General features: G+C 38.8%; 2 protein-coding genes across 4 annotated transcripts; both read right to left on the reverse strand.

The window, feature by feature from the left end:
- Nucleotides 1-1,282: 1,282 nt before the first annotated feature.
- On the reverse strand, nt 1,283-18,354 carry LOC135481772 (monocarboxylate transporter 10-like). 2 transcript variants are annotated; one of them, XM_064761460.1, is made up of 7 exons: nt 18,099-18,354; nt 9,203-9,557; nt 8,136-8,743; nt 4,773-5,139; nt 3,784-3,890; nt 3,338-3,404; nt 1,283-2,934 (listed from the first exon to the last, which is right to left on the reverse strand). In XM_064761460.1, the coding sequence occupies exons 2-7, from the start codon at nt 9,456-9,458 to the stop codon at nt 2,759-2,761; spliced, it is 1,581 nt and encodes a 526-aa protein (XP_064617530.1). In that variant the 5' UTR covers nt 9,459-9,557; nt 18,099-18,354; the 3' UTR covers nt 1,283-2,758. The 2 variants fall into 2 exon arrangements, with proteins under 2 accessions (XP_064617530.1, XP_064617531.1); XM_064761461.1 differs by lacking the exon at nt 18,099-18,354 and adding an exon at nt 11,014-11,035.
- Nucleotides 18,355-19,190: 836 nt separating this feature from the next.
- On the reverse strand, nt 19,191-27,021 carry LOC135461880 (uncharacterized). 2 transcript variants are annotated; one of them, XM_064739149.1, is made up of 11 exons: nt 26,919-27,021; nt 25,357-25,480; nt 24,989-25,063; nt 24,740-24,800; nt 24,007-24,076; nt 23,549-23,667; nt 21,275-21,514; nt 21,032-21,134; nt 20,656-20,795; nt 20,215-20,349; nt 19,191-19,587 (listed from the first exon to the last, which is right to left on the reverse strand). In XM_064739149.1, exons 2-11 carry the CDS (start codon nt 25,413-25,415, stop codon nt 19,405-19,407), a joined length of 1,185 nt encoding a protein of 394 aa, XP_064595219.1. In that variant the 5' UTR covers nt 25,416-25,480; nt 26,919-27,021; the 3' UTR covers nt 19,191-19,404. The 2 variants fall into 2 exon arrangements, with proteins under 2 accessions (XP_064595219.1, XP_064595218.1); XM_064739148.1 differs by lacking the exon at nt 26,919-27,021 and adding an exon at nt 26,771-26,868.
- Between the last annotated feature and the right edge of the window lie 899 nt (nt 27,022-27,920).

The following is a 27,920-nucleotide window of genomic DNA, read 5'->3' on the forward strand; positions in this document are numbered from 1 at the left end:
GGTTGTTAGACACTCATGTAGAGGTATATGAGCATTCTATTAGACTACCCTCAGATTATCCATTAGAGAAGAAATATTAGATTGACGTTACACACCAATCTGTCAGTTATTTGATGTCAGTCAAGCGGTAGGAAACATCGACGAGAAGAAATGAGGCGCTTGATTTATTTATTTTTTTTATTTATTCATTTATTTGAATGGTGTTTTACGCCGTACTCAAGAACATTTCACTTATGGACCACGGCCAGCATTGAAGTGGGAGGAAACCGGGCAGAGCCCACGAAACCCACGTCCATCCGCAAGTCAGCATGAGCTGGACTTGAACTCACAGCGACCAGAAGGGGCTTTATAATAATATGTTACACTTGAGATATGAATGGCACCAATCATCATTACACCAAAGCAAGTGTACTGTTTTGAAAATAAAAGTGTAAAAGAAGTGAAAGTTCCGTGCAACATACCACACTAGATAGCAAGCGGTTGGCTTATAGTCACTAATTGCTGAGATAATCGCTTATGTTGACGTTTAGGATAGTGTTGACACAGTCGTTCAGAACCGCGTGGGTGTTTTGCAATCAGCACATTGCACGTGAATCTGGTTGTGATGCATGCCGAAATTTAAAAATTTTGTTTGAAGGCTGACAGCTTTTTTTTCTTTATTTATTGGATTGGTGTTTTACATCGTACTCAAGGATGTTTCGCTTGTACGACGGCAGCCAACATTATGGTGGAAGGAAACTGGGTAGCCTGGGAGAAACCCACGATCATCCGCAGGTAGCTGGAAGACCTTCCCACGTACGGCAGGAGAGGAAGCTGGACTTGAACTCAGAGCCATCGGACAGCTTCTAAAATAAATCCTGGTCTTACCGCGTCACAAATAATCATGAGAGGTTGAATTTACTAAATCTCTTGACCATGTATCATATAATTTCGTAAAACACTGGTGGAAATTTCTCCAGTAAATCATGCCGCCTTGCAATATTCATGGGCGAATGAAGTTCCTAGAAATTGGATTTATGACAGTTTTGAATGGGATGCCTGGACTGCTTGCATGAAACAATGTGCATAGAGTTTTCCTCTTAAGTACACCAATCACCCTATTATATGGGCTTCAGCTCAACATATTTGTGGAGAAAAGGTTCTGAAAACAGTTCCATGCATGGCACTGACCCTTCATTATAGTTCCTGCTACTATTTGACACGATGCACCATGCAATATGTCGATGTCGATGGCTTGAATGGATTCGGAGCATGCATATGGCTACTCACTGTAAAACATGTGTTAACATAGAATATCTTTATTCAATATATATCTTATATACAAAGGGTATACATATACACTATCATCACAGATTCTTGCGGCGTGTTTGTCTCTATATAACCAATGAATGTTATCGATCAAATGTCGACTGTATATACGCAGGTCATTGTACATGCAGACTTTATTTAAAAATTACAAATGTATATACAAGTATATTACTACTGATACTTTTGATTTTTAAGCCTTCGAAGGATTTTTAAGCCTCCGAAGGATTTTTAAAAAGAGTATACTGGAGATTTTAGGGGAAAAATCGACCTTTTATTGACACAGAAACGAATATCTACTCTTTTCCTGTACTCAGTTTGCAATCAAAGTACTTTCGGTGGAAACAAGTCTTCGTTCTTAGAAACGAAATACTTTCGGTGGAAACAGATTTTGTGCTTGGAAACGAAGTACCGTACTTTAGGCTGAAACAGATCTCTATGTACCTGAAGGCTGGAAGAGATAGGAATCAAGCCCGTTCCACAAGCAACCTCTGATTGGTCACCTTTCGCCAACTTGTCAGCCTTCAGAAGTTGTATCCGGTGCGAAATATATCTGAGGGGCTTCGTTGTGATAAGTCATGATTTCGGTGGGTAGAATTTCACACAGGTCCGGTTATACATAAAGAAATAGCCTACTCAACAAATGGCATTTGCGTAGGTGATATGATTTGCAGACCAGTAAGTACATTTGTACATCAACTGACCTGTGCACGTGTACTCAAAAAGACTTACCACACTTATATATGTGGATAAATGCAGCGTATATGAAAATGGTCTGATTAATGGCGAAGGCGTATATTACATAATATAAATGGTAACAAACCCAAATATTTGCACTTTCGATCCTCTAAATAGTAAAATGTCCCTTTCTTTACATAAAGGTTTCATCTTAATTACATGTACAACTCAACAAAAACAAAAAAAAAAACGTGAATATTAGTATAACTTTAACGTTAACAATGAATCATTCACACAATGAATGAATCCGTGAGTATTTAACACAACATCTGCGTCAGAACACTAACGATGACTGTCTGGGCAGCCAGTGATGAGGAGCACACGAGCTAAAACGTAACGGCTGGCACTCGTAATACCAACATATGGAAGGGTAATGGCGCCATTCAACATCAGTTACATACATTTATGTATTGTCATGTGAATGTATCTAGCGATTCATTTGGCGTTGAGTTAGGCGCGAACTTTGATGCCAAATACTTGGAATCTGGAACCTGAGAAACAACAACAAAACATCCAACGAAAATAAGCGTTTAAAACTAACACCAAGTTTATGCATTTGCCACTCGCCTGTACATCTGAATGTACCACATTGGGGAGCGCAAATCGTCCCCTAATCCCGGAACACAAGCCTCTCACCCGTTCCCCACAACATTTAAGCACGTCTTCTTCAGCCTTACTATCACAAGATGCCTACTGCACATTTTACATGAGCAATTTAACATTTTTCTGGCACATAGTTTTCATTGATGATTTTTTCTGTATTTTTCTCGCCATCCCTGAGGGAGAGTCCATCATCCTTGAGCGTACCATTCTCCTTCTCACGAGACGTTTGAGTCATGGGTGAGAGGTCATCGTATTTCTCTACTCCAACAACTTCAAATTCAATCATCTCTGGAAAATGAGGGGGGAAAAGCAAAGGCTATTTGAATTCCATGCATGTATATATATTCCGTCAACAAAAATATTCCAGCTGAATTATATCTTGTACTTTCTGAACGTTGCATTCGGAAATTGGTCCAAAATATTTAACAGTGTCTATGTGTAACACGCCGATAGATAGCCTATCAGTAAAACGTGCTATTATGCAAGTATTTATGACATGTTTTTCGCAGCAGTAAGAGGCAATTCTATCCTATGATGACTATATCATATGATGGCGAGTTGCGTCAGATGAGAGTAAGTCTAGAAATAACCACATACATTCCAACATTCTAATATTATATGCTGAATTCATAGACTTTCAACTGTTCATCCAAACACTAAGACAACGTGGCTCTCTTAACGTCGGACCTACCTTTAGTGACATCCACATCATCAGGGAGATCCAGGTCTTCGCCTACCCGAAGGCGTGATTGCTTTTCCTGGAAACAGAACATAATTTATTAAAAGGCCACGTCCATGAGAGCACATGGTGACGTCTATGTCTGATTCTGTCGAATCGAATCAATCTTCTCTATCAGACATATATATATAATTCCTTCTTCTGATGGAACGGCTAACTAAATGTCAGCATCACGTATCTTTATCTGATGATCGTTCACTTATTAGGCTTCCAAGTGAAAGCTGGAAGTATGTGATCATACGGACATAGGGGCCAGAATATGGCTTAATATCTGCCAATGTGGCCACAATATGGCTTAATAACTGCCAATGTGTCCATGATATGGCTTAAATACTGTCAATGCGGCGCTACATCCAACCATTTATTCATACGAGATATCTTAGCGCTAACAGACTTACCGAGGACACCCTCCGCATGAGAAACATAAGTAAGGCGCCGACTATTGGCGGAGTGCCAGCCACGTGGAAAGCTATTTTGTACGACCCCAAGGAATCATAAAGAAGGCCTGCAAAGAAAAATGTCGACAGAAGTCGTAATTAGGCTTATATACGCAGTCGTTTTCAATTTCATTGACAAAAATAGTTTAATACACATGTGCTGTCAAAATTAATTCTTTTACGACTGGAACAAAACGACATGATATCACAACCAGTAAAACGACCATTAGACATACGATAACTGTTAGTATGTGAACAAAAAATACTAGTATTTGCATGGCTGAACACTGTCCTTTTATTCAGCTTACTACATGAAAGCCACGTTTAAGCAGCATACATAAATGGTACCAATCCGTCCCGGCACGGATGGATTCGTACATTTTTAATTATTTAAGCCTTATTAAAAGTTTAAATTAAGCAACATACATGCCCCAAGACAACTGCAGCTGGCAAAACCCTCTTAGTTAAAGCATGTCATCATCGTTGATTATCAAGAGGTAGCACTTATATATAGTCTACAATACTTAAATAATCAGAGAGGTTGGTTTATCCGATGCTGGGACAGGGGATTTCCGAGATTCCATGGAGTGTCACTTGCGAGAGCGTTGCTTCGAACATCAAGATTCCAGCCAACCACGGAATATACCGCTGTCGTACATTGGGAGATTTACCAACTGATGGTCGTGGGTTTCACCTGGGCTTTGACCGGTTTCGTCCAACTATAAGTGAAATGTTCTTGAGTACGGTGTAAAACAACAATCAAATAAAACAAATAACATGTCGTTATAACTGTTGTTTAAGTGAAATATTGTAAACAACAGTGTTATTCAACAACCAATTAAAAAAAATCGACACATGTAAAATCCGATAATGTTGAAAATATTGTGAATGGGCATCAGAATAAGTCGTCCTAAATTTTCTTACGGACTGCCCTATTTGAACACACTAACCTGCGACAGGAGGTCCAACCATCATAGGCACAGAAATCACGCCCAGGAGAAACCCGATAGCTTGGGAGGCATTCGAATGTCCAACGATGTCAAAGGCTATTGGTCCGAGCAGACAAACAAATATACCGTCACAAATGCCCATGATCAAGCAAATGGCGATGAGGCTGGCGAAGTTATTCGCGAACGGAATACACATTGTGGTGGCGCCGAGGATGACAAAGGCAGTTTGCTGTAACAACACAGTGTTCACCCTGCTAAAGTCGGCGACTTTACCACAGACCAGTCGTCCTACCCCAGACGTAATACTCAGGCACATTACCAACAGGTTCCCGTTACTTTCTGGAAAGACATCTCGGGTATGTTTTACCTGAAACAGGCAAACATCCACATACAGTTATCCGATGCATTTCTTTATTTATCTGACATGTTTATTATATTTATTTTATAGAAGTCGGATAATATGGAAGCCGGATAATATGGAAGCCTGATAAGGCCATCATCATAGCATCAGCGATGGCACGAAACAATGGTACGATGACCTCCTTATTCTTCCATATTATTTAGTTTGTTAGCTCATATTGTTTGTTAGTTCATCCCGAAGAATTTCTCTCTTATGCACTGGTGGCGAGTTTTATGGATGAAGGAATCTAGAGTTCCTGGAGAAAACTGCCACATCATATTGCTGGAAATCAAGACGCCTCATATCAGGCATTCGTAGGACAACCACCAACCGTAATGAACGTTCAAAGTCAGAAATCATACAAAGATAATACAATTTCCAAAACATGATTCAACACAAACCACCAATGAATTAGAAAAGTAAATGAAGTAAACGACAATATGACAAGGAAAGCCGTATCATTCAATTCATGAAACCAAAGAACATTAGAAGTGTGGAAACCTTAAAATGTCCCTGATTGATTTGTTTGTTTTATTTATTTGATTGTTGTTTTACGCCCTACTCAAGAATATTTCACTTATACGACGGTGGCTGGCATTATTGTGGGAGGAAACCGGGCAGAACCACATTCCACTTACGGCCGGAGAGGAAACCTGCATGAGCTGGACTGGAACTCACAGCGACCGCATTGGTGAGAGGCTCCTTCTGGCATGCTAACCCCCTCGACCACGGATACTCCCATTCGTCATTGAGACAGGGACTGAATCTACATGCATTTGTATGGTGACAAAGCGATTGAAAGACAAACACCTTAACCACACTGACTGAAGTCTGGCACATCACAGGCAAAGCATTAACTCAAAGGTTTAGATATACGATTTCTGAAAAATGCATGACGTGATTCATTGTGGTATATACCAGGACTAGTAACTCTAGGTGCTATGTAGGCCAACTGATAGATTCTTTTGGTGCATACGTATGGAAGCAATCTGACGGTGTTTTTTTAAAATTAAACCTTTGCTTAGATGTCTTTTTCAGGAGTTCACCACATTTCGGTAAACACATCATCATGGTGACAAAAGAACAAAATGTTTCCTTCGAATTATACGTCAGTAACCTCAATGTATACATCTTTTTACGACGATGAGGCCTTTTTTTATATGCGTGAAACGTAATTCAAGAAGACAATATAGGTTTATTAGGCACGATTAATTAAACACCGTAAGTTCCATTCAATGAACCTGTCATTAAGTCAGATGTTATTATATTAATGAAACTGTCTATCGTTTATGGGATGATTGACTGACTGATTGATTATGGATGTTAATCGTCTTTATAGCTTCTCGACTGACTGACCGGAGCTACACCCACGTTTGTCACTTGAAATATTCAATGAATCCGACTGGTCATATCGAGGTGATTGTTTGAGACTCCCTATGTAATGCGTGGCTTAGTACAGATGACCTTTAACTAGATTTTACAGCTCAAATTCCTATGTTACCTATTGTATAGCTGTATATCTGATTTGAAACCCTAGACAGGAGTAGTTTTCACCCCTTCAATGTGTACTGCTAAAACGTGTTTAACCTTAGTGTTCCACTTCAAATCACTGATATCTGGGCAGAAGAAGACAGGTGAGTTAACATCTGTTGATGTTATAATGACCTATAGTCACATCCGCCTGGTATTTAATTCGCGTAAGCTGCAGATATACACGAGTTTAAGCAGCTTGAAACACGGTTTAAAAGGGATACACCAATTTTTCTTGTCAAAGGTCACCAAACTTCAACCGCAGCGGCTCAAGAAAAACATCTACAAACTAGAGGACATTGTAGTATTGCCGGGACATCGTAAACACAGGTATAAGCAAGCTCCTCACGTATTTGGGCTTGTTGACGTTAGCTCAGTATAAAAATTAAAAATCAAGCTTTAATAAATTTTGTTCTTGAAGTAATCAAATGTTTTCTGTGATCTGGTTGGTGAGTGCATGTGTAAGTAACTGTATGTAGGGTTGACACCGGTGGTATTGCATCATTTGGTTTAAGAAGCAGATAGCGAAGAGAGTCAGTACAAACCGCATTGAACACTTGCAATATACATGAGTAATCAGAAATGTACGTTGGAATGCAAACCATGCAACTACGGTTCTTTATCCTTTGTTGTAAAAGGAATTAATACGTATGTGAAGCACGTGTTCGTTTTGCACGCGAACAAAATCCACACATACCTCACAGTCACTTTCTCCGAAAAGGCCAAAAAAGAGCTTTAATGTCAATAAAGTTGACTCCTGCATGTCTTATGAATTCAAACGAGTTCTGCTCTTGGCGCAACACATGTTCTGGGAAGCGTTTAAAACTAGTTCTGTTTCACTGCTTTATCACAGTTACATGAAATTCGCATCAGAGATGAAACGTATTACGTGGAAAACAAAGAATAGAAAGTAAACAAAGATTCCCCACTGTAAGATATACTAACGACTAACGCTGACTTCCTGTTTCCGTAACGGACTTTGTATCTAAGATTTCTTTCATTAATTTTGATCAGCAGATATTCTTCCGTCAACATGTATACATGACGCATGTTGAAGCCCCACGTATATACGCGAATGTCATTTAAGCTTAAGGGGGCGAAATCTGGTCTCATTTTTCACCGTTTTTCGAAGAAATCCGTTGAAATTTTTGTCAAGGTATAGTGGCAACGACGAAGGAAGCAGACAAACAATTTGGCGGTATAACTAATTTCTGCGTAACGCCTTCCCCAAATCGGGGTTGAATTCCCCCCCCCCCCCCGCCCTTGCACAGGATCCTAATAAAACAAGGTGCGGTACCTATATATATATATATATATATATATATATATATATATATATATATATATATATATATATATATATATATATATATAAATGATCAATATTCTATTCCGTCTTCATTACTACACACAAACTAATGAACAATACTTACCAGATGAACAAAGGGAACAAAGTATCCGAACAGAGCTACGCCGGTAGATAGAACCCAGATGACGTATTTCTTATTGCGCCATATTTTAAAGTTTAGATACTTTTTGGTAAACGTATAGCATTCATTCATCCTTAGGGCGATACTCTCTGTAGACAGTGCCATGTGGGCGAGGTTCGATTCCTTGTGAATTTGAGGTCGCCATGTTAGCGTCATCCACATTAATACAAAATTCAGACCGCCCAGAAATATGAAAGTGTACTTGAGACCAATGGAGAGCAGTAACTGAGGCAGAAGCAAGGATAGACATATGGTTAATACGGCACTTCCGCTGGACACGATGCCGTTGACCAGACCAATACGCTTTTTAAAGTAATGCCCCAATATCGTAAGCGAAGGCCCATACACGAGTGATCCCCCGACACCGAGGAGGACACCGAACGTCAAGTACAGGAGCTCCAACTGTTCTACAAAGGCACTGGCCACGAGACCCACCGAGCTGAGGAGAGCTCCGAAGAAGGACACTTTCCGGATGCCCACTTGATCTGTGAGAATAGAAGCTGCCGTGGAAAGGAAGAATGTGAGGCCGGTACAGACAGACCCTACCCAGGCTGCAACAGATGGTAGATCATCGAGATATAGGGGAGGCTATCAACAAATGACAGGACATCAACATACGCAGCAAATTAAACACCAGCGTTTATTTCCATTTATCTCATTCAGTTATTTTTTTAATCAATTAACCAGTTGTAGCTGTCTTAAATCACATGGTGTATTAGGCACATGCCACACTGACAGGAAACATCTACAGTTTATAGGTACAGAAGAGAGATTTAAACGGTTATTGTAGCCTCGTTATAACGAAGCTACGACAATGTTAATAAAATATTCACTGACCCAGACCCACTTTCACAACACTTTAGTATACGATTTTTCGAGACGTTTCTCAGACACTTCATCGTCATTTACGAAATAAAAAAGTTACAAGAAATTTAATTTAAGAAGTTTCTGAAAGTGACATTGTGTTTTTAAGCATTTCATTCGACGGTATAGTACAATGCATGGCTTACCGCTTTTAAAGGAGACATCATCGTCTTGGCCCGCGTAGCGTTCCCGGATGGGAACGTAGAGAATCCCAAACGTGTTGATGATCCCAAACACAGTTCCATTGGCGAACATGGAAGTCATGCACACAACCCAGCCCCATCCTCCTTCTGGAGGAGTAAACTCGTGATGATCGCTGAGGGGTTTTGACTTTTCGTCTTTCTCATTGAAAGGTTTGTCGTCTATCTCGAAAGTCACCTGGCTCCCTAGTCTCATCGCCATGATTGTGCCTGCTGATGACTTCCGCTCTGTACAAGAGACACGGGGCCAGTCCGTGAGTGGCTAACTCTCCCTACTGGGCTTTTACAGCTTCACGGCGATCTAGCGAGAAAGAAAAAAAAAGAGACCGGGTCTTAAGGCTTCACAACTTTTACAGCCGTCCAGCTATACAGCGACTGATAACGAGGGACGTGTAAGTCTGTAGATGCAGAAGAGAGATTTACACGGTCCTCGTAGGCCGGGTTATCACGAATCACATGACTTCACTGCACTGTACCTGTAACTTTCTAGCAGAGTGACCTACCTTGGACGGGAAGAAAAGGTAAATTGTACCCTATATAAATAAAGTTAGGTATTGTACTAAGACGCTTTAAACGCTTTTTAGACGCTTTTACTAGACGCGTATGTAGGTCATCCATCCTCCATGTAACGTTTAGACTCTTAAGAATGACGAATTATGCCAAATGTATTGAAAGAAGCGTTTACATGTGTACATTGGTCATCTAGTCAGGAAGCCAACTGGTAGAAGTTATGTAACAGGTAGACCAGCATAAGGATTTGGAAAGCTTTCAAATCATTAATCTGTAAAAAACAAGTTTTATAGAGGTGGCCAATGCCGTATATGCCAAGTATAATTATTCTGCAGCTTTTCGTGATTGTAAGCCAAGGTTAGTTTAATTAAATTATTAAGAATTAACTGGAGTGCATAAGTAGGGCTACGTGTACAGTTGAGCGTTAAGCCATGATTAGGGCCTTAACGATATAATGACTTGTGCATGTAACGGTCTCACAGAACATCTGCGAGCAGGGTTTATGCCATCAAGTTTTTGATATGATAACATGCGGCGTGATAGGGAAAACAACAACAACAAAAAAACCATGTAAATCTATGGGTCCGTTGAAAGCTTTGTACAAAAGCCGTCTGATGGTGTCTTGCCAAAAATGGTAAAACTTTTTTAATGACTATTGCAAACTTTTTAATCTTAATATGCTGTAGGCCTTTATAATAGACAAGTAATCATCAATACATATCGGCTACATTTTCTCTATAAAAGTCATTTATAACAACATTTGGTAACGAAGTAACGTTAGCATACTTTCATGTCTCTGTCTCTAGCATAGCTTAAGCGGTATACATGCAAACCTCTCTTAACCACAACAGGGTGATACCTCTTTAATGGCTAATAGCTATATACTGAAGGATTGATACCTGCAGTAGAACAGTAGCTTATCAGGGAGGGCACTGTCAGTATATAAAGTATTTCATCTAGCAAATAAGCCAGATAAGTCATTGACACAGACAAAATTTAACAGCTGCGACATGTATCAAAATTCGCTGAACTCGGTTTAGGTATACATGATTTACAAGGGCCAATAGCTATCAATATATATATATATATACACACACACACACACACATATGGCTAAACAAACAGCTTTGCAAACGATATGAGATATGCAACGGTGGCGACTTAGTATATTTACTATGAAACTGGCTTCTCTATATCTCCTTGACCGATTATGTCTTGTGTAAAGTCAATGTAAGTTATCTACTTACCGTGTAGCCGGGGATGATTTACTTGACGGATCTAGCAGTTATGATACTTCGTTGATACAGCGTTGGTTTACATACACAATGCTCAGGCATGATTTACACCCATTGTTATTCATGTAGGTTATATAGTTTATTGTATACCAGACTGGGTCAATTGAATTGCACCGTCTTGTACCTAGCAGCTATAACATAAACAGCTGATTATGCGAAAAACAGAGCTGTTCAATAGGCCTTATGTGTATAACTAATTGCACAATAACCCTGATGGAGTGCACTGCATTACCGTAACAGTGTCAATGTTTTGATGGGATAATGTTTTAATGGATTGCCTTAAAAAAGCGGTTGTACTCAAAGGTGGATTGAGTCGAACCACAAGCTTTCGCGCACAAAAAATAGCATAAATGGAATTCTGCAACCTTGAGGTGTAAATTAACAGGTGGCGCTACTTTGTTAACATATGTATCTATTTTCTCGTGCGGTTCAAGCAAAGTAGTTGACGAATGAGATTTGACTTTGGGATAAGATAAGCTTACGCACGTCGTGTCTCACGAGGTAAAGTTTAAGGTACTGGAAGACTGGCCGGTTCAGATACCATGGGCGTATATGTAATTGTGTAGACTTTCACCAATTACGTCCTGAGTTCGAAACCAGCACCGATGAACCTGATTCTCAAGATACAAAGATTTCAAGATTTGTTCCACATATGTAATGGATCCAGTCTTATATATTTGTTTGATTAGATGAGAAGGTATTTCTCGGAATTGGTGTGAAATCGCTTATTTTTCAGTGACTACACCATCACACCATTTCCCCTCATCTAAAACCTAGATTGCACACCTTTTCATGCATTTATCACAGCTCAGTCCATAGTCACATTTAAAAGCAGTTACGATGGCGGTTTCAACATGCATAACTATTGTAATTGGAGCCGTCAGTATACATTGTAAGAGTATGCAATATAGCACACTGAAAACACGTCTCATTGATAACGCTCAGTACAATTGCTGGTGTTTGTGTATTTCGTCGGTGCATGTGTGTTTCCCTCACTGACACGCTTAAGCATCTGTCAGCTGCAGGGCTCTATGTTTCTGCTTGATCCCTTAAAAACCAAAAGCTGTGTTAGCGTATAGACATGTGCTGTCAAGTCTTAAATACCCACAAGCAATGCTGGCTTAGATACAATGGCGCAAGCCTATCCGTACTCCCGCTTGTTTAATGCATGTCACAAACGATGTTCTGTGTAATGAAGTGTACACAACAATTCAACAAAGGTCGGCCTAAAAAATAATAGACACTCACTCTTCCCCCTGTAAAGTCGCTACAGCAGTTATGATCGGCGTCGTGAACGCATATGTGTGCGTCAGTGCTTTGTTTGTTTTAAATATATTTTGCATGATTGTGCACATTGAAGTTTGATTCTCGTAAGTGTTGTTCAAAGGTAAAGCTTTTTAACCTATCACTCAAACTACATTTACGGTACTATACATATCGACAGTTTTGTTTAAATGAGGTTTGTCAAAGTTTGCCGCCAAATGTGGTAGTTCAAATGTGATAGTTCACAGTACTTGACAGTAAAGAAATTCTGCTTTTGCTACGTGTATGAATCATAAAATAAATATTGTTCCTTCGACGCCATCCTGAATGTATAAAAAGACAAAGTAACATGATGAGTTTAATTACGCTCTCGAACAACATGGTTTATAAGGGACAAACTTCTATACCGTTTTCACAGAGGTTATAAATTGACTTGTAAACACAGTATGATAAAAGCTACATATATGCTTCATCATAAACATCACAATCCATATATAAGCAGTCCCTTTGTATATCACAAAATACATAGGAGTTAAACTTGTGAAAAGACTGAACGAGTACAGCCTCCGACAAAAGTTCAATTTTAGCATTGCTTTGTACAGACATGTGAAACATTTACACGTTAAATTCGAGGGCCTAAAGGACTCAACTATAGTCGATCGAATAATCGCATTTAAACATGAATGCTTTTGTCTGTTCCGGAATTTCCGTATCTTAGCCGAGCATTGTATGAGCTCAAGGGGGAATGTGAAGAAAGAGACAAATTGGAAAGACCCGGAACCAACGCACGACTTTTCAGCACTTTAAGAAGAATTTAAATGTATACAAGAACTAACCATTGTTACTCAGTCCCAGCGTGGCATGACGTTACACCCGTACATATGGCCGGGTGGGTGTGTCCGGAATGTTACAGGGGTGTCTTGTCATACAACAATTGTCGATAATCTGCTGTATGCATGTATATATAAACTCCACGACATTAAACCCATCTATACTAACAACAGCAAGATGGAAATCTTTGGTAAAGACTTAATACATCTTAAAGGTGTATGGCTTTCAATATGTTTATGCCAAACACACGATTCCTGTGGCGATTGTCTTGGCACGTGGCTTTATACATTAAGTCCACACGTGCCAAACAACAGGTTAAGCCATATGTATTCACTATTTATCAAAGCGTCTAATGAGAACCGCTGTTCATGTGTCATTGTTTAAGGCCATGCAGAAAGAAAAATAATCAAGCAATATTAAATTAGGTTTACACTCTAAATTAAAACAAATTCGAAAGCACATGCTCTCCAAGCGAGGTGGCACTGATACATTAACCCTTAGTAGCGTTATGCCTAAGGCACGCATGTATGCTTGCAGGATGGATGAAGTGTTACACTTCTTCCTTGCGTATCTGAGATCCGGTTACGCGACGTTCAGTGAGACTTGTCTTGTCGACTCGTCGAATGGAAATAGGACAAACTTCACACGATTTGTCTTTTGTGCCGTTCGACTAGAACAGAATTACGGTTCGATTTTGAGGAATTTTGAAAGTCGATGCGACAAATAGCACTGTATGTAAGGCAAATTAACCATAGACGTAGCTGACAATCTAATCATATAACATTCAACGTCCAAAGATACAGAAATCTGCATAGAAAATCGTATATATAGAAAATTCAAGGAAAATGTACATACACCAATTAATACCAACAGTGGAACGAACAAATAGTAGAACAACTTCATCGACGTCCTGCATGGTGCGTACAGGCCTGCATCTGATCCGTGAAACGGTACAGAATTCTTTCTGAGTAAACATGCTTCATTATGTGCTGGTGTTACATGAAGTAAGTAGTCGATGAGCTAAATATAGTATGATTGTACTCACAGGTGTGCACGGATCCAAGTGTCGTGTATATCCTACAGAAACTCAGGGCTTTAGATTCATGTATAGATTACCACTAGTAGAGTTTCTTACGTTCTCATATTATCGATACCAATATCTAACCGCTGGAGATTTAAAAGACGAAAACCAAACAGGATCTGGGTTGACTAGCTACACAACCAAATGCATATAGCACCAGCTGTGTAATACTGTTGCCAGATTTCCTGGTAAACGAATCCATGTTGACGGAGAGGACAACAATTACTAGGCCAGGATTTGTCTATTTTATACGTCCATTACACCACGAAGATGCATTGTAAGGGTCTATAATGGTAAAGTATAGCGTACAATATGTGTTGGTTTATCACACTACAACCATAAAGAACTATCGCATTTATGCATGGGCATATATTAGGCCTACCTGAATGACAACGTGAATGCGTGAGAGTGAGATAGTCGCCGAGGTCTCTACAGTGTTAACGGCTTTGGGCACCCAGAGGTCACTCTGACCGTTAGCCGTGCACGGCCACTAGACTCGATCTCCAATACGGCAATGGTGGCAGATGTTTCATCCACGGAATTGACACCATGCACTATGCAACACACGGAGTAATCAATTCATCGACACCTTATGTAACTAGCTGGATTCAGTATGTCCCCCTGCTGTGCTGACCACACGATATCAGTCGTGCAAATCTGTAATAACGCTGAGAATATTATTCCTTCAGTAGCCTTCCGTGTTGAGCCTAAAGCTACATCTTGTCCAAACACGCCTACAAGTAATGGATCCAGTTGTGTTCGGGGAGAACCATTTGGCTTTGGTATCAGCTTAAGTCAATATATCAATGCATCATTATTGAACACTGAGCTATCAGCCAGCAAGTTACTCTGGCGAAAGGATACTGAAGCATGCGAGATGATATGTATGATTTACAAAACCAAGACAAAAATGTCATGGACAAAAAAAAATCGGGCTACAAACATCGCTTTTTGAGAGTTGAACTTGCCTTGATATGATCACATGCAGTCAGGACAAACGACGCATTTAAAAAATATGCGTTAAACATGTATAGCTATATTTATAATCTTATTTTATTTTGTTTTTAAGATAAAATACATAGAAATGATTGCATTGTTTTTGTAAGTCAGGGGTGTAGGATCACAACAAACATTCTTATACCAATTGTCAACAACAATAAACGTTCAAAATCAATGCTTGCAAAACCAATTTCCAAAATGACGTTCAACACAAACGAAGCTTAATCTCTATTAAAGTCGTGTATGATGCTGGTAATACGACTGATGTATGGTTAACTATCTTCTGAAATCAAATCATGAAATATGTTCCATTAGTACATTGTACAGCAGTAATCTATATATAGATGGAAACATATGAGAAAGAATATCCAATTCACGAAGTTGACCAAAAATCGATGACGGTAGACAAATATATTATTCTAATTTCTTCTCCGGTCCTACCTGGAAAAATCATGTAAGCAACCTACAGATGCCAGTAGGTTCCCTCCAGGATCAGTCTGGTATTATCTGACCATGATGTTGGCCGTCGTCGTATAAGTGAAATATTATTGAGTGTGGCGTGAAATATCAATTAACAGAATAAATAGACGTACTCAAATAACTAATTTTAACTTTATTAATGCAATTAATCTAATTACAACACAATGAAGGAATTTAAAATTAAAGGGTTCTTTAACATACGAGCCAGACAATATGTAACTGCATGCATGTCTGTCCTAGGTGAAGAAAAAATGCAATATACGACCAAAGACCTATATATGTGACATTAGTAGATAATCAATATATATGAAGTGTATACTTTAAAACAAATGTACGTACTCAGTTTACCTCAGATAGCCAGTTATAGTCATTTCCTTAAACTTAAGCTTAAACTATAATTGACATTTGAGCATATGTTTTTAAAATCTGCGCCTTTTGACCTTTTCCGCTTACACGACCCTAACAGCTGACCCACTCTATTCGCTGTTCCGAAACCACTTGACGCAGGAGGAACACCGATTCCTGTTTTATATAACACGCGTTTTATTCATCCTTTATATTTCCACAGGGTTACTCCCAAACCCTATATAACTGAGTTCACTAGTAATGGAGGCAATTTTAACTCCTACAGAAACCAGTATGTATAAACATATGGAAACACGTGACCCATTCTGTTCTGTAATGTATATCAGTGATATATTAGCGAGATATTTTATGGGAACACGGGATATAAAACAGAACAATAACAACAACAACAACAACAACAATAATAATAATAAAAACAACAACGCGCAGTTCCGTCTAGGTTGTTAAAACTGGAAATATATTACCTTTACAATGGAATTTCTCCTCATAATACACGCCGTAAACAACCCGATTGTCTTTTAGTATATATACCCTAAACATTGTGAGTTGTTATATGTTTTCCCACATTTTAATATTATGTAATTAACACTTGAAGAGAGATGGCACTATTCATTATTTTGGCTTTTATGGGCCTACTGGAGTAAACAAGAACTGTCACTATGTTTAACAGTCAGTTCAGACCTCAGTTCAGTTTGACAGTGCGTTATTTTCCCCAACATTGACACATTAATAGGTATACTGTTTATTGTCATTTATGGAACTTATTAAAATTAATTTATGTATACATGTCACCGGTGAATCATTAGACGTTGTATCGCAAACACCACGACTTAAAGCCGCAGCCGAGCCAACGATAACTGCGTTAAAGCCTAAGGCCTATATCTAACCTCAATGGTAAGAGTCGTTCCATTAAATCTAATTATACATGCATGGTTTTTGTTAGTCATGCATATATATATATATATATATATATATATATATATATATATATATATATATATATATATATATATATATATATATATATATATATATATATATATATATCTGTGTGCGTGTGTGTGTGTGTGTAAACCCTCGAAGATCGTATGAAAAATTGGGAGCCATGTATACATGTAGGCACTATATATTTATAGCAACACTACCTGCACAGAAACTAAAGCGGTACTTTATCGTACCCTTGACATTTCAGCTGTTCTCTGGCGGACGACCCGGTGCTTAACACGGCTAAACACGTACAACACTGCATTTTCTACAGTACACCGTTATAACAGTACAGGTAAACTCAATTCTGAGTGCATGGAGAAATAGCTATGTATGTACCCAGATCACCGAACGTACATAATGTCCGATATACCAAGAAAATCAAGTGTTATCATATCAGGCACGAGGCTCATATATTACATGTGTAGACCTGTATCGGTGTCAGTTACTATGTGTACATCCACAAGCTAGCGTGAAGCCCAATTCGTAAGTGTGTTGTTTATCAGGTTCGTTAACAGTGGAAGAAGGTTCGTACGCACGTACACGTAACCATGACAATGGCTCTGAGCAAGTGTATTTCGACCAGCCTTAACCTTGTGCAAACAAACTGTGCCAAACTGACTGCGGAAATCAACTTCAAAATTTTGCCAACTAAATTTATATGCACATATTGTAAGTGCCGGTAATGTTTTAAAATACAAAACGAAAGACTACATTACACAGAGACAAACCAGAGAATCGACGACAGTGTGATAGTTTAAATGGTTCCACGTATATCTGGTGAAATACGGTCTCTTGTCAGTTTACTTCAGGGTAATATTTTAATTGTTCATTACAAACGTAGCAACTTAGCCTACATTCCCAAATAGCACAGTAGATTAAGCCCAATTAAGTCATTAAAAAACAAACAAACAAAACACACACACACCGCAGAACACAGCTGATGATTCTGTGAATGAAGCAACACATTGATCTATATGCAGATTTGTGTGCGTATATAGGCGATAACACGTAATTTCTAATTTTATCTCACCTTTAGAGACGTACGCATGTTTTCAACAGTCTTCTGTGGGCCGCCATAACGCTGCATTCTCCCTGGTTTACATCGCGTTGACGTAGAATGACGTAACATAGATCGGGAACATCAACGAATGTCGACGGGTCAGTTCTTGACGCCTCGTCGTCTTACGTTCTGCCTGACACGCTTCAGTTCTACCAGAGGACCTCGTGACGAGGCTCTAGGCTGATAAACTATTGCATGCCAAATCGCACACTGGTACCGGCAGGCTATATACGACGGAGGCCTATATAGAGGTCATCGTTGCTATAAGGCAGCTCTGAAATGTCTCGGGCTAGTACAATGTATAGTATTAATGAAAATCTTGATGTGAACAATAACACATACAGCAGGCATGTCAATACATATCCGTTTTTAGATATGTGTTGGTTGAGACTGAGAAAGCCGCGATCTATATATACAGTATAAGTATAATATACCGATTCTATTCTATTCTATTCAAAATGTAGAACAGATGGACGAAACTTTACACGTCAAGCCTCATTACCACAAGATACGGCTCACAGTAGCACAGACCCGGTTTCCACCATATATATATATAAGTGGAATAAGTGAAATATTCTTGAGCACGGCGTAAAATACCAATCAAAATAAATAAATAAATCGCACCAAATATCTTTGTTTCATTTAATTTGTAGCGCTGGAGCAGCTTGTACAAAGCCACCATAGGCTATAAAGTTGATTGTAACTACCATGGAGTCACATGTTATAACTTCTTTTACGATAGTGCCTTGTTTATTCATGGAGTCACATGTGTACCCAAGATCTGACATCAAACCACAGTTTTCACTACCACTGTAACGGTAAAATCGAACCAATCAGGCCAGCAGAATACACACATCTGGGCCCATTTGTTCGAAGTGTATTAGCTAATACTGGTATTAAGGCATATTTTATGTTTCAAATTTTAGCCAAACCCAGCAGCCAATACAGTTCTCCAAAGTCAAAGTGTAACAGCAGTAGCTTTAATTCATATCTAATATAATATTACAGAATTTTTTAGGCCAAGTACAAAATTGAATACTTGGTTTAAAGTTAAATCTGGTAATATTTCTTAAATCAGTTTGAAAACCCGGCACTGGATAACTGGTATATATTGTTGCAAAATTAACAAACGTTAACCTCTCAATGTTATAAGGTCCCAAAGCCATGTATAATGGTAAAAGTCATTTGATCAGGAAACGGGTATAACTGATCCTTACACGTGTTATCTTAATCAACACGGTAGCCCATTATAAGTATCCAATCAGATACCGAGAGGTTATCCAGGACCAAACCGGAAGCAATACTCTCCGAGGTATTGTGGGTGGAACTGCTTCCTGCATTCAATTTTTTTTCTCTTGTCCAACACCAGCTGACTGTATATCTTCTTTCGGCCTTCAATCCAGTTTACCAGATCCTGGACTTTTTCCTGAAGTGTGGCCGATTTCGGGTAGCGGTTTTCCTAAATGAACAAATATACAGTACATGGAAAACTGCCATGCATGCAAACCCAGTCAAAAGATCAGTGACTTTCAAATATCTTGAATTTATAAAAATAATAAGAAAAAAGGTGTATATCGGGAACACGTCGTGGCTACGTGGTAAAAGAACCTGCTCTTTAATCACTAGGTCGCACGTCGTGTTCAGTTCTATATTCTTAATCAGGCGGTTCACGGTGTGTAGTCTTAAATCAAGTTTTCTGAAGACCTTTTTCTTCCACATATCACACGTAGGATAGTTTGCTTATAACTTGTCTAAAGCCATTGCGTTTTCTACTCAGGGCACTCCTACCCCCCATCCCCTACCCCCATCCATTAAATCCAAACAAATCAAATAAGTAAATAAATGATGTGTATGTCAATTATTTCCGAAAGACGCTGATCACATTAATTCCACTTTGTCAACTAATGTCATGCAGTGCAAATGTGTCTATTTTCACAACTTAAAGTCAGTGCAAATTTGTCTATTTTCACAACTTAAAGTCAGTGCAAATTTGTCTCTTTTCAGAATTAAGGTGAAAGCTTGGAAATGCACAGTTGAATTTGTTAAGAGCAAAACAAGAGTGTTTTATTAAGCATACACTACACACCGTGTCCCTTAGCTTGCTGAGTAGAGCCCCATCCAGATGTTGCTGGAAAAACTTTTTGGAAATGAGAACACATTCTGCCCCATTACTGACTAAACTCAAACTCGGCTGGTCATGGTGGAGTAGATTATTGAATCCCTGAAATGGAAAATTAATCATTTCATTTCAATTCTTAGAGCACTAAGCAAACATTTTAAAGACATAGAGAGAGATAAGCCGATAAAACCACAGGTGAGAAGGGTGGAAAATTTGTACACGGATGTGTCGCTAAACGCAACAAAACTAATATTTGAAGTTATCTTTTAATTTATCTTGTTACAGGTACATACATCAGTATCAAAGACACAAATCAGTCGAAAATACATAGAGTGAACGAAATAAAATTTCTGCTGGCACAATATTGTCTCAAAAATATACCCAGCAAAGGTGAAGAAACAAACTTACGAAGTACTCTCCCTTCTCTAGAACCTGGACCGAAAGGAAGATGGAGTTATCTCCCGTGACATTACCCAAGCGGGAAATTTGAGCAGCCTTGATTCGGGTCTTGGCGATCGATTTTCTTGGTTTTCCTCGTTGTGTGAAATCTAAAGTAACAGTATGTATACATGCATTTTAAGATCTTTAAAGAACAAACGGACAAATAAATAACATGGAGAACATACAAAACACTATTTCAGGCATGTATTCGAACGTCAAGTTTTATTTATTTCTTTGATCACCCGCTGGTTGCGGGAAGACTTTCCACGATGACAGCTTCATAACCCTGATACCGGTAGACACCGACTTAGAAATATTTAAATAAATATACAAATTCAATTACCTGGAATCTGTTCTTGGGTTTGGTAGACATCCAAACGCTTTTTTTCTCTCGGAACTTCCCCGGGCTTCTGTTTTGCAAACAGCGTTTGAAAAAAGAAGGATCCCTAGATAAAAACAAAATACAGTATAAAAACTTCAGCTTACTTTTTGAATTCTTGAGCGTTAAATGACAAGCAACCAATTCTTCACACTTTCTGACTGACGTCTTTTCAACTGAAACAAGACAAAGGGATGTCTATCTTACGTTTGAACCTTTCCTTATCGGTGGTAAACATAGAGAACTCTTCATGACGGGAGGTGTTTTTCTATCTGTTGGAAGATCCGGTGGGCATGCGTCGCTGTCGTTTATTTGTATTGCTGGCAAACTGGGCACATCGATGAAGGTTTCACGACGGACCCGTTGTTTTTGCTTTTCTATGATGTCATCATATGGAACAACTCCCAGGCGATCAGCATGGTTCAGGTAACCCGGAAGAGTTTGTTCCTGAAGAAAAGTTGGAAAAATGCCTTAAATGTAGTAAGTGTTAAGTCTAAAGACTAATTTGTTAAGTTTAACATAACACTGTATTTTTCTGAGTGATACTATATAAATTATGTTGCAGCAACACAATATTATGTTATAGACAACAGAATGCCTTGTTGCACCATCAAAGTATTCTGGTGGAATAACTGAAAAGATGTAATAAATGAAATAACAGTATTTCAAGTTTGTAGCAATAGTAATCTGAAAATTCCTAACATGGCCATCATGTTTCCCATATATTGTATAGGTTTATGGACCAAAAATGTGTGAAGTCCAACTCATGCTTGTTTCCTTTCCGATCGTGCAAGGTCTGACAACCTGCCGATGGCCATGTGTTGGGCACTGTCTGGTTTCTTCCCACCATAATGCGGGCCACCGTCGTATAAGTGAAATATTCTTGAGTACAGCGTAGAACATCAGATAAATAAATAAATCAAGTGAAAAAGCGTGTGAAATATAAAATAATTAAGACGCACAGCATGGAGAGAAAAACCGGAGCAGCAGCGACAGTATGATAGCTGGCAAATTGTTACACGTAACCGGTGAAATACGGCCTCTTGTCAGTTTACCTCAGTTAAGGTATAAATACATGTACTATCAAATTACACGCCCCCTAGCACCATGGCTAGGCGTGTACCGAACACATGGAAAAATTGATCTTCCTTCACTTGTACATGTTGTTGTTGTTGTTTCACCGGTAATGGCAAATATCATTGAACAGCAGTCTGCCATTTACAGTCCAAAACTTCGTTAGAATAGTCATTTATAGCTACGTAGGCCAAACCAGCACATGGCTTTTTAGGGCTTGACAATGACGGGAAGGAAGTTCTCCTGTCATGCGTGCCCTCACCTGTAACTCTTTCTGTAACCGGCTGTTAAATGCGTGAAATCCATAGGTCTACCCCACAAAACTTGAAATTATTTACATGTATTATTTTACTACAATTGTTATATTTCTATGAAATTTATGTAGCTGAACAGATTAGTGCTTTAACAATTATGTATAAGATTATTATGTAGGCCTACATGTGTAGATTTCCTGAAACTTAATTCAGTTGTGATTTGGCTTGGTTTTCACAACCTGTCTTATGTGGCCAACTGTCATATGCGGCCACTTTTTTACATGTCCCTTCACTGGCCACATACAACAAGTCTCACTGTACTATCAAATTACACGCCCCCTAGCACCAAGGCTAGGCAGAATTAGGTATGGTCACTGGTCTAGAATTACTCAAAATACTGTGTTGCCATCACATTTAACAGACCGTTCTCTCAAAGATGGCCACCAAAATAGCCAAGCGTAGTGTAGGCGTCACAGCTGAGATATATAGTCCGTTAACATCCCAATTATACTCCCCTAAAAGTGCTCGGGGTCATAATTGATTGTTGGTGTCAAATCTAGTACTCAAGGGGATTCCACATATATGTCAGTGGTTGCGAGAAATCACGTCATCAGGAGTATCACCTGCGTGACAGACAGATGCTTACAAACTTAATTGGACAGGTGCCGATAAACTGCTAACAGACTGACAAGCGTGCCGACAAACTATTGACAGTGTGAGAGATCGTTTATCACAGTTCTTTGCTAGTTCCTATCATGACCTTGATGGAAGAGAATATTGACATAGGATGTTGGCTAGAATGGAACATGTAAATTAGCTTATGGCCTGTAGGTATCGTGCATTATGATTTATTTATTTATTTATTTGATTGGTGTATTATTCCGTACTCTCGTATTTCATTTATACGACGGCGGCCAGCATTGTGGTAGGAGGAAACCGGGTAAATCACGGGTAAAGCCCATGGCCATCCACAGGTTGATGGAAGATCTTCCTACGTACGGCCGGAGAGGAAGCCAACACGGACTTGAACTCACAACGACCACATTGGTGAGAGGCTCCTGGGTCATTGCGCCACGCCGGCGTGCTAACCACCAAGGCTACCGTACACTATGATTGATTGTGTCAGTGGGCCTTTCTGTATACTCGGACTTACTAGTCTTTTTTCCATTTCATAGGGACTGTTGTATATTGGTATATGGTTGGCCGAAAACAGCTCGTCAACAAAGTCCGCATGATTAACGTTTCTGAACTGTTTGACTCTCTTAAATTGATCTGGAAGTATAAGACATGTTGAAAAACAAGGTTTGAATGAACTGCATGGACATTTTGTTTGTCTATGGAGTACCATCAAAATCTTTTCTCTTGACACTATTTTTTAATTATTTTGTGGCGGTAAACGAATATAAATAAATTATAGCGACCAGGGAATTAAACATGCACATCGGTTGTCGAATAATGTATAGCATTTAGATTATTCTTGAGAAATTGTCAATATAGTAAGTCACCAAATATAGTTGTATCTGATTGGACAAAAATAAAACACGGATGCTCAGCAAGCTTCCAACGTTTTGGTGAACGTAAAAACGCAACCATTGCTGTTATTCCACGTACCCAAATCTTCACTTTTTGACAACCTTTTCGGCGGCACAGCTTTGAGTTTCTTCAATACCGAAACGCTACCCTACAAACAAATATTTGTAGCCCCGGTAATATATGCATGTAGATGACGGTTGTGAGGTCTTACCAGAACATTCTGATCTGAGATTAATATAACAGTTTTATTAGTCCCAGTTCTGTCTGAGGTATAGATATTTTCAACCTCACCTTTATATATACTGCCATGTCTGATCCCAAATGGTGAGCAGTCACGTCTTTGTTAATCCTTGCCTTAGGAGAGTCACCTGCGCTGAACTAAATGGTTCATAGAGCTCATTCGTTTGATTGTTTTTAATCATTATTACTCGTTTAATGTACCCAAGAATATTTCCTTTAAGGGACAACGGCCATGCGGGTTTTGTGAGCGAATGGAGCAGGAAACAGTCAGACATGGAAAGTTCATCATACAGCACGAGGTTCATCACACCGTGACCTGCCATCCATTACACAATTTCCAGTCATTAGGTGGTGTTTTTATTTAGTTAGTCACTTAGCTTACTCTTACTTTTTTGACCCAGTTTTGAGGAAAATGGAACTGCACAAAACTGTAGGAATGTCTTACTTATGGAAATAGGAATATAACATTAATTCACATGCGTTTAGGCAAAATTTAACATGAGACTGGGTTTAATCAAATATTTATTCGCCCATTAAGATTAGCACGCATCATACAGAAATACTGCCTTACCGACTTGATAAAGTAGATCCATTCTGATTGGTTGCTGTCCCGTTCAACGAGCTCTCCTCGTCTGAAAGTGTTAAATGTACAGTTGTAATTTCTTACAAGATTTTATATTCCACAAGGATTTTCGTGTGTAAACAAACACAGGAAGTGAGTTAGTAGGATAGCAAAGAACTAGTTCGCAACATTTTACTATTTTTTGCTGTACTGATTTACTCAGGAATAGTGGCATAACAAAATGGTGAAAGAACTTACTTGAAAACTCGAAATTTTACAGCATGAGCGTTGCCTGTCAGTTCATCGGTGAGATGCTCCAAGAAATCTACATTCCTTAGAAGTGAAAGACATTATTGAGAAACATGCAATGAAGCTTTAGAACGATTATTTATCATATATATCACTCTAAAAATTTACGAAGTTCTTTGTCATCTCTTCTCATCTGAGAATCTCCAAGCGTACTGAACGCAGAAAATGTGCCATTCATACCGTTCTATTTCGAACATAGTATTATCGAGCCGTATTCCGGTCTCAATTAAGAATTACATTGAAATATAATCTAAAAGAGACGGTCTTACAACACGATGACATATCAGATATATCTGTCTTTTTTGTTTTGCTCTTACCTGACAATCTCTGCCACTTCCACTTCCGTGGCATCATCAGAATCGCCATCAGTGATCATGTTTTTCCGTTAGAATCAGTTGTGGAGCACTATGCTTGGGGATTTCTACTTAGATATCAGAACCTCTGGTAAAATGGTAGACAGCAATGGATACCGGTCAGATAAGCATTCAGATGATTAAAACAAATTTGGATTCAACGAAACTATACGTTCCGCGAATCTTATCTTCTAAGTCAAAAACCCTTGCATTTAAGTGGATGTCTTTCAGTACTACAGCATGCATACAACCTCCAGCGATGCATTGTACTGTTTTAGATAAGGCCCCGGTTTATTTCTAGTTAACAGGTGCCAATTAAAATCACATGATTTTCGTATCGTTTTAAGTACTGACGTGAATAAAAGACATTGGCTGAGTACCGATCTATAATGTCACAGCAAGCTTTCTGTGGATTGTGTACGACAGGGTGTAGTGTTAGAACACCGCTTATTCTGTCACGTTGTTGATCTAGAACGCTGCCATTAACCTTTTCATTGTCTGACAAGAAACCTTTATAACGTTGTGTTCAAGACGGTTTTGGCACCGACACAACTTGTAAGTTCAGGTACATAAACTATATCGAGCTGTTTTTCTGTTTCTTAAAGTTTCGTCTGCAATACATTTAACCAGTTATCAAGTACATAATTGCACCGAATGGTGGGCTGTTTTGGTATTGCGATTATTGACCTGGAACGTCCAATATAAGGTGGACAATTGGTGTACGAATGTCTCTTTTGACGCCTGAATTGTTGACTAACTCTGGGCCCAGTTTCACAAAGCGGCATACGATATTTTTTTATCGTATATCTGTCACACGATATTTTGTACGTCACTATTACCGTACTATTGTCCTATATGTGCGATTGTCGTACATGTACGGTATATTTGTAAACCTTGCCCAGACATCGGATGTAAACCAGATATGTATGGATATCACGCAGGCTATACGGATAAATTAATACTTATCATTATTGGGCCTATACGTACTGGATTGCCATAGATATAAAGAAAATACAAGCGAATTACCTAGTGTGGATTTGTTCTGTTGTATAAATATTAACATTATAACAAAGAACTTGAATAATTCCAAATGTGACATTAAGCCATAGTCATTTATTATAACAATAGAGGATACCAGCTACATGTATATGGACATTCATTTATGATAGCAAGTTTGTAATGAATGCCCTAAATAATGCGAAACATACAGATCCTGAACATGTATTTTCACAAACTGACATCTTTAAATAGGCGACGAGGATATGTATTTCAACGAACTTAGCAATCATTGTTAATTTAAGATTAAATTAGCCTTTAGATGATATGAGTTGACACTATGATATAAAAAAGGTATGTTTTGGGGTACATCAATACTTACTATGTAAATGTCACTCTTATCCAGCTGTCACCCTATCACGATCACCGCTGCGTATAACATACCTGTTTTCACACCGAGAAGAACCTATACAAATGGTTTATATATTACTGTTAACTGTGTTCAAAAGCGGGCTTTAAAATTTCGTTACCTTTCCGTGGGTCCTCGCGGACGATAAGCGTGTCGATTCAACGATAATATCCGGGTAACCAAGCCTGCTTTGAAGACTTCCTCTTAAAGCCTTAATCCTGTTATCGGAACAACACAGTATCTGACAGATCGTTTCTTTGCCATGCTTGTACGCCTATATATCAGTTTGGTATCGTTATGGATGCTTTGTTATTCTATTGACTGTGTCTAGTGACCTTGTCTCTCTGTCAAATAGGCGTTGAGCAGATCTGCTTCAGTAGTCAAGGGGAAGATCGATGTCCATGTAGATAGGCTGTTAACCCTACAAATAACCACCGAACGGCTCAATATATTACTGTTCATGCACCGTAGGTTCTAGCTTTACAAAACTTTGTAATCACTTTTTCGTAGCTTTTCTCGTAAACCACATCCCCTTATGACGCCGTAACCCAGAACTTAGCATTAATCTCCTCCATAATTAACATCCCAGAAAAGTGAACGAGATTTTGCGAGAGAATACGAGACGTGTAAACGAGATCTTTGCCTAGAAGTTTTCTTACGGAAAAAGACATAAATTTGAATGTATCTCATAATGGCGATTGGTTTTTCTGGGATACAAATAATGGTTAAGGTAATAGCGATTGATTTTGAGACTCAGCGCCTGAAAAAAACCCTCAAAGTTATGTGGCAACAACGCTTAAAATTAAAACTCGATTGCCCAGACATCCGAATTGTTGAACTTTAGATTTATTTAATACTCTAAGTGTCCAGAAATGCGCTTCAAGCAGTGTTGTATATAACATTTAAAATATAAAGTTGGAAGAGAGCCAAGACAAGGATACCGGATGTCAAATGTAGGGGCATATAAAATGACAAACTGACGTTCAGTCCAAGTGTTTACTGACTGAGCCTGATAAGTAATACTATGGTTTTCTTTCCCGAATCATTTAATCAGTATGCATCACTCCGGAATAGCTGTTCTGTGAGAAGGAATATTTCTTCACCAGTTTAGATTTGACTGGGA

The sequence above is a fragment of the Liolophura sinensis genome, chromosome 1 (assembly GCF_032854445.1).
Source record: "Liolophura sinensis isolate JHLJ2023 chromosome 1, CUHK_Ljap_v2, whole genome shotgun sequence".
Lineage (NCBI taxonomy): Eukaryota > Metazoa > Mollusca > Polyplacophora > Chitonida > Chitonidae > Liolophura > Liolophura sinensis.

Coding starts and splice junctions, on each gene's coding strand:
- LOC135481772 (XM_064761460.1), bottom strand. CDS start 9,458: ATGGCGATGAGACTAGGGAGCCAGGTGACTTTCGAGATAGACGACAAA. Junction 8,744..9,202: donor TGATGTCTCCTTTAAAAGCG/GTAAGCCATGCA, acceptor CATCTGTTGCAG/CCTGGGTAGGGTCTGTCTGT. Junction 2,935..3,337: donor TGATGTGGATGTCACTAAAG/GTAGGTCCGACG, acceptor CTCATTTTCCAG/AGATGATTGAATTTGAAGTT.
- LOC135461880 (XM_064739149.1), bottom strand. CDS start 25,415: ATGATCACTGATGGCGATTCTGATGATGCCACGGAAGTGGAAGTGGCA. Junction 21,515..23,548: donor ATGAAATGGAAAAAAGACTA/GTAAGTCCGAGT, acceptor ACTTTTCTTCAG/GAACAAACTCTTCCGGGTTA. Junction 19,588..20,214: donor TCAGCAAGCTAAGGGACACG/GTGTGTAGTGTA, acceptor TTGTTCATTTAG/GAAAACCGCTACCCGAAATC.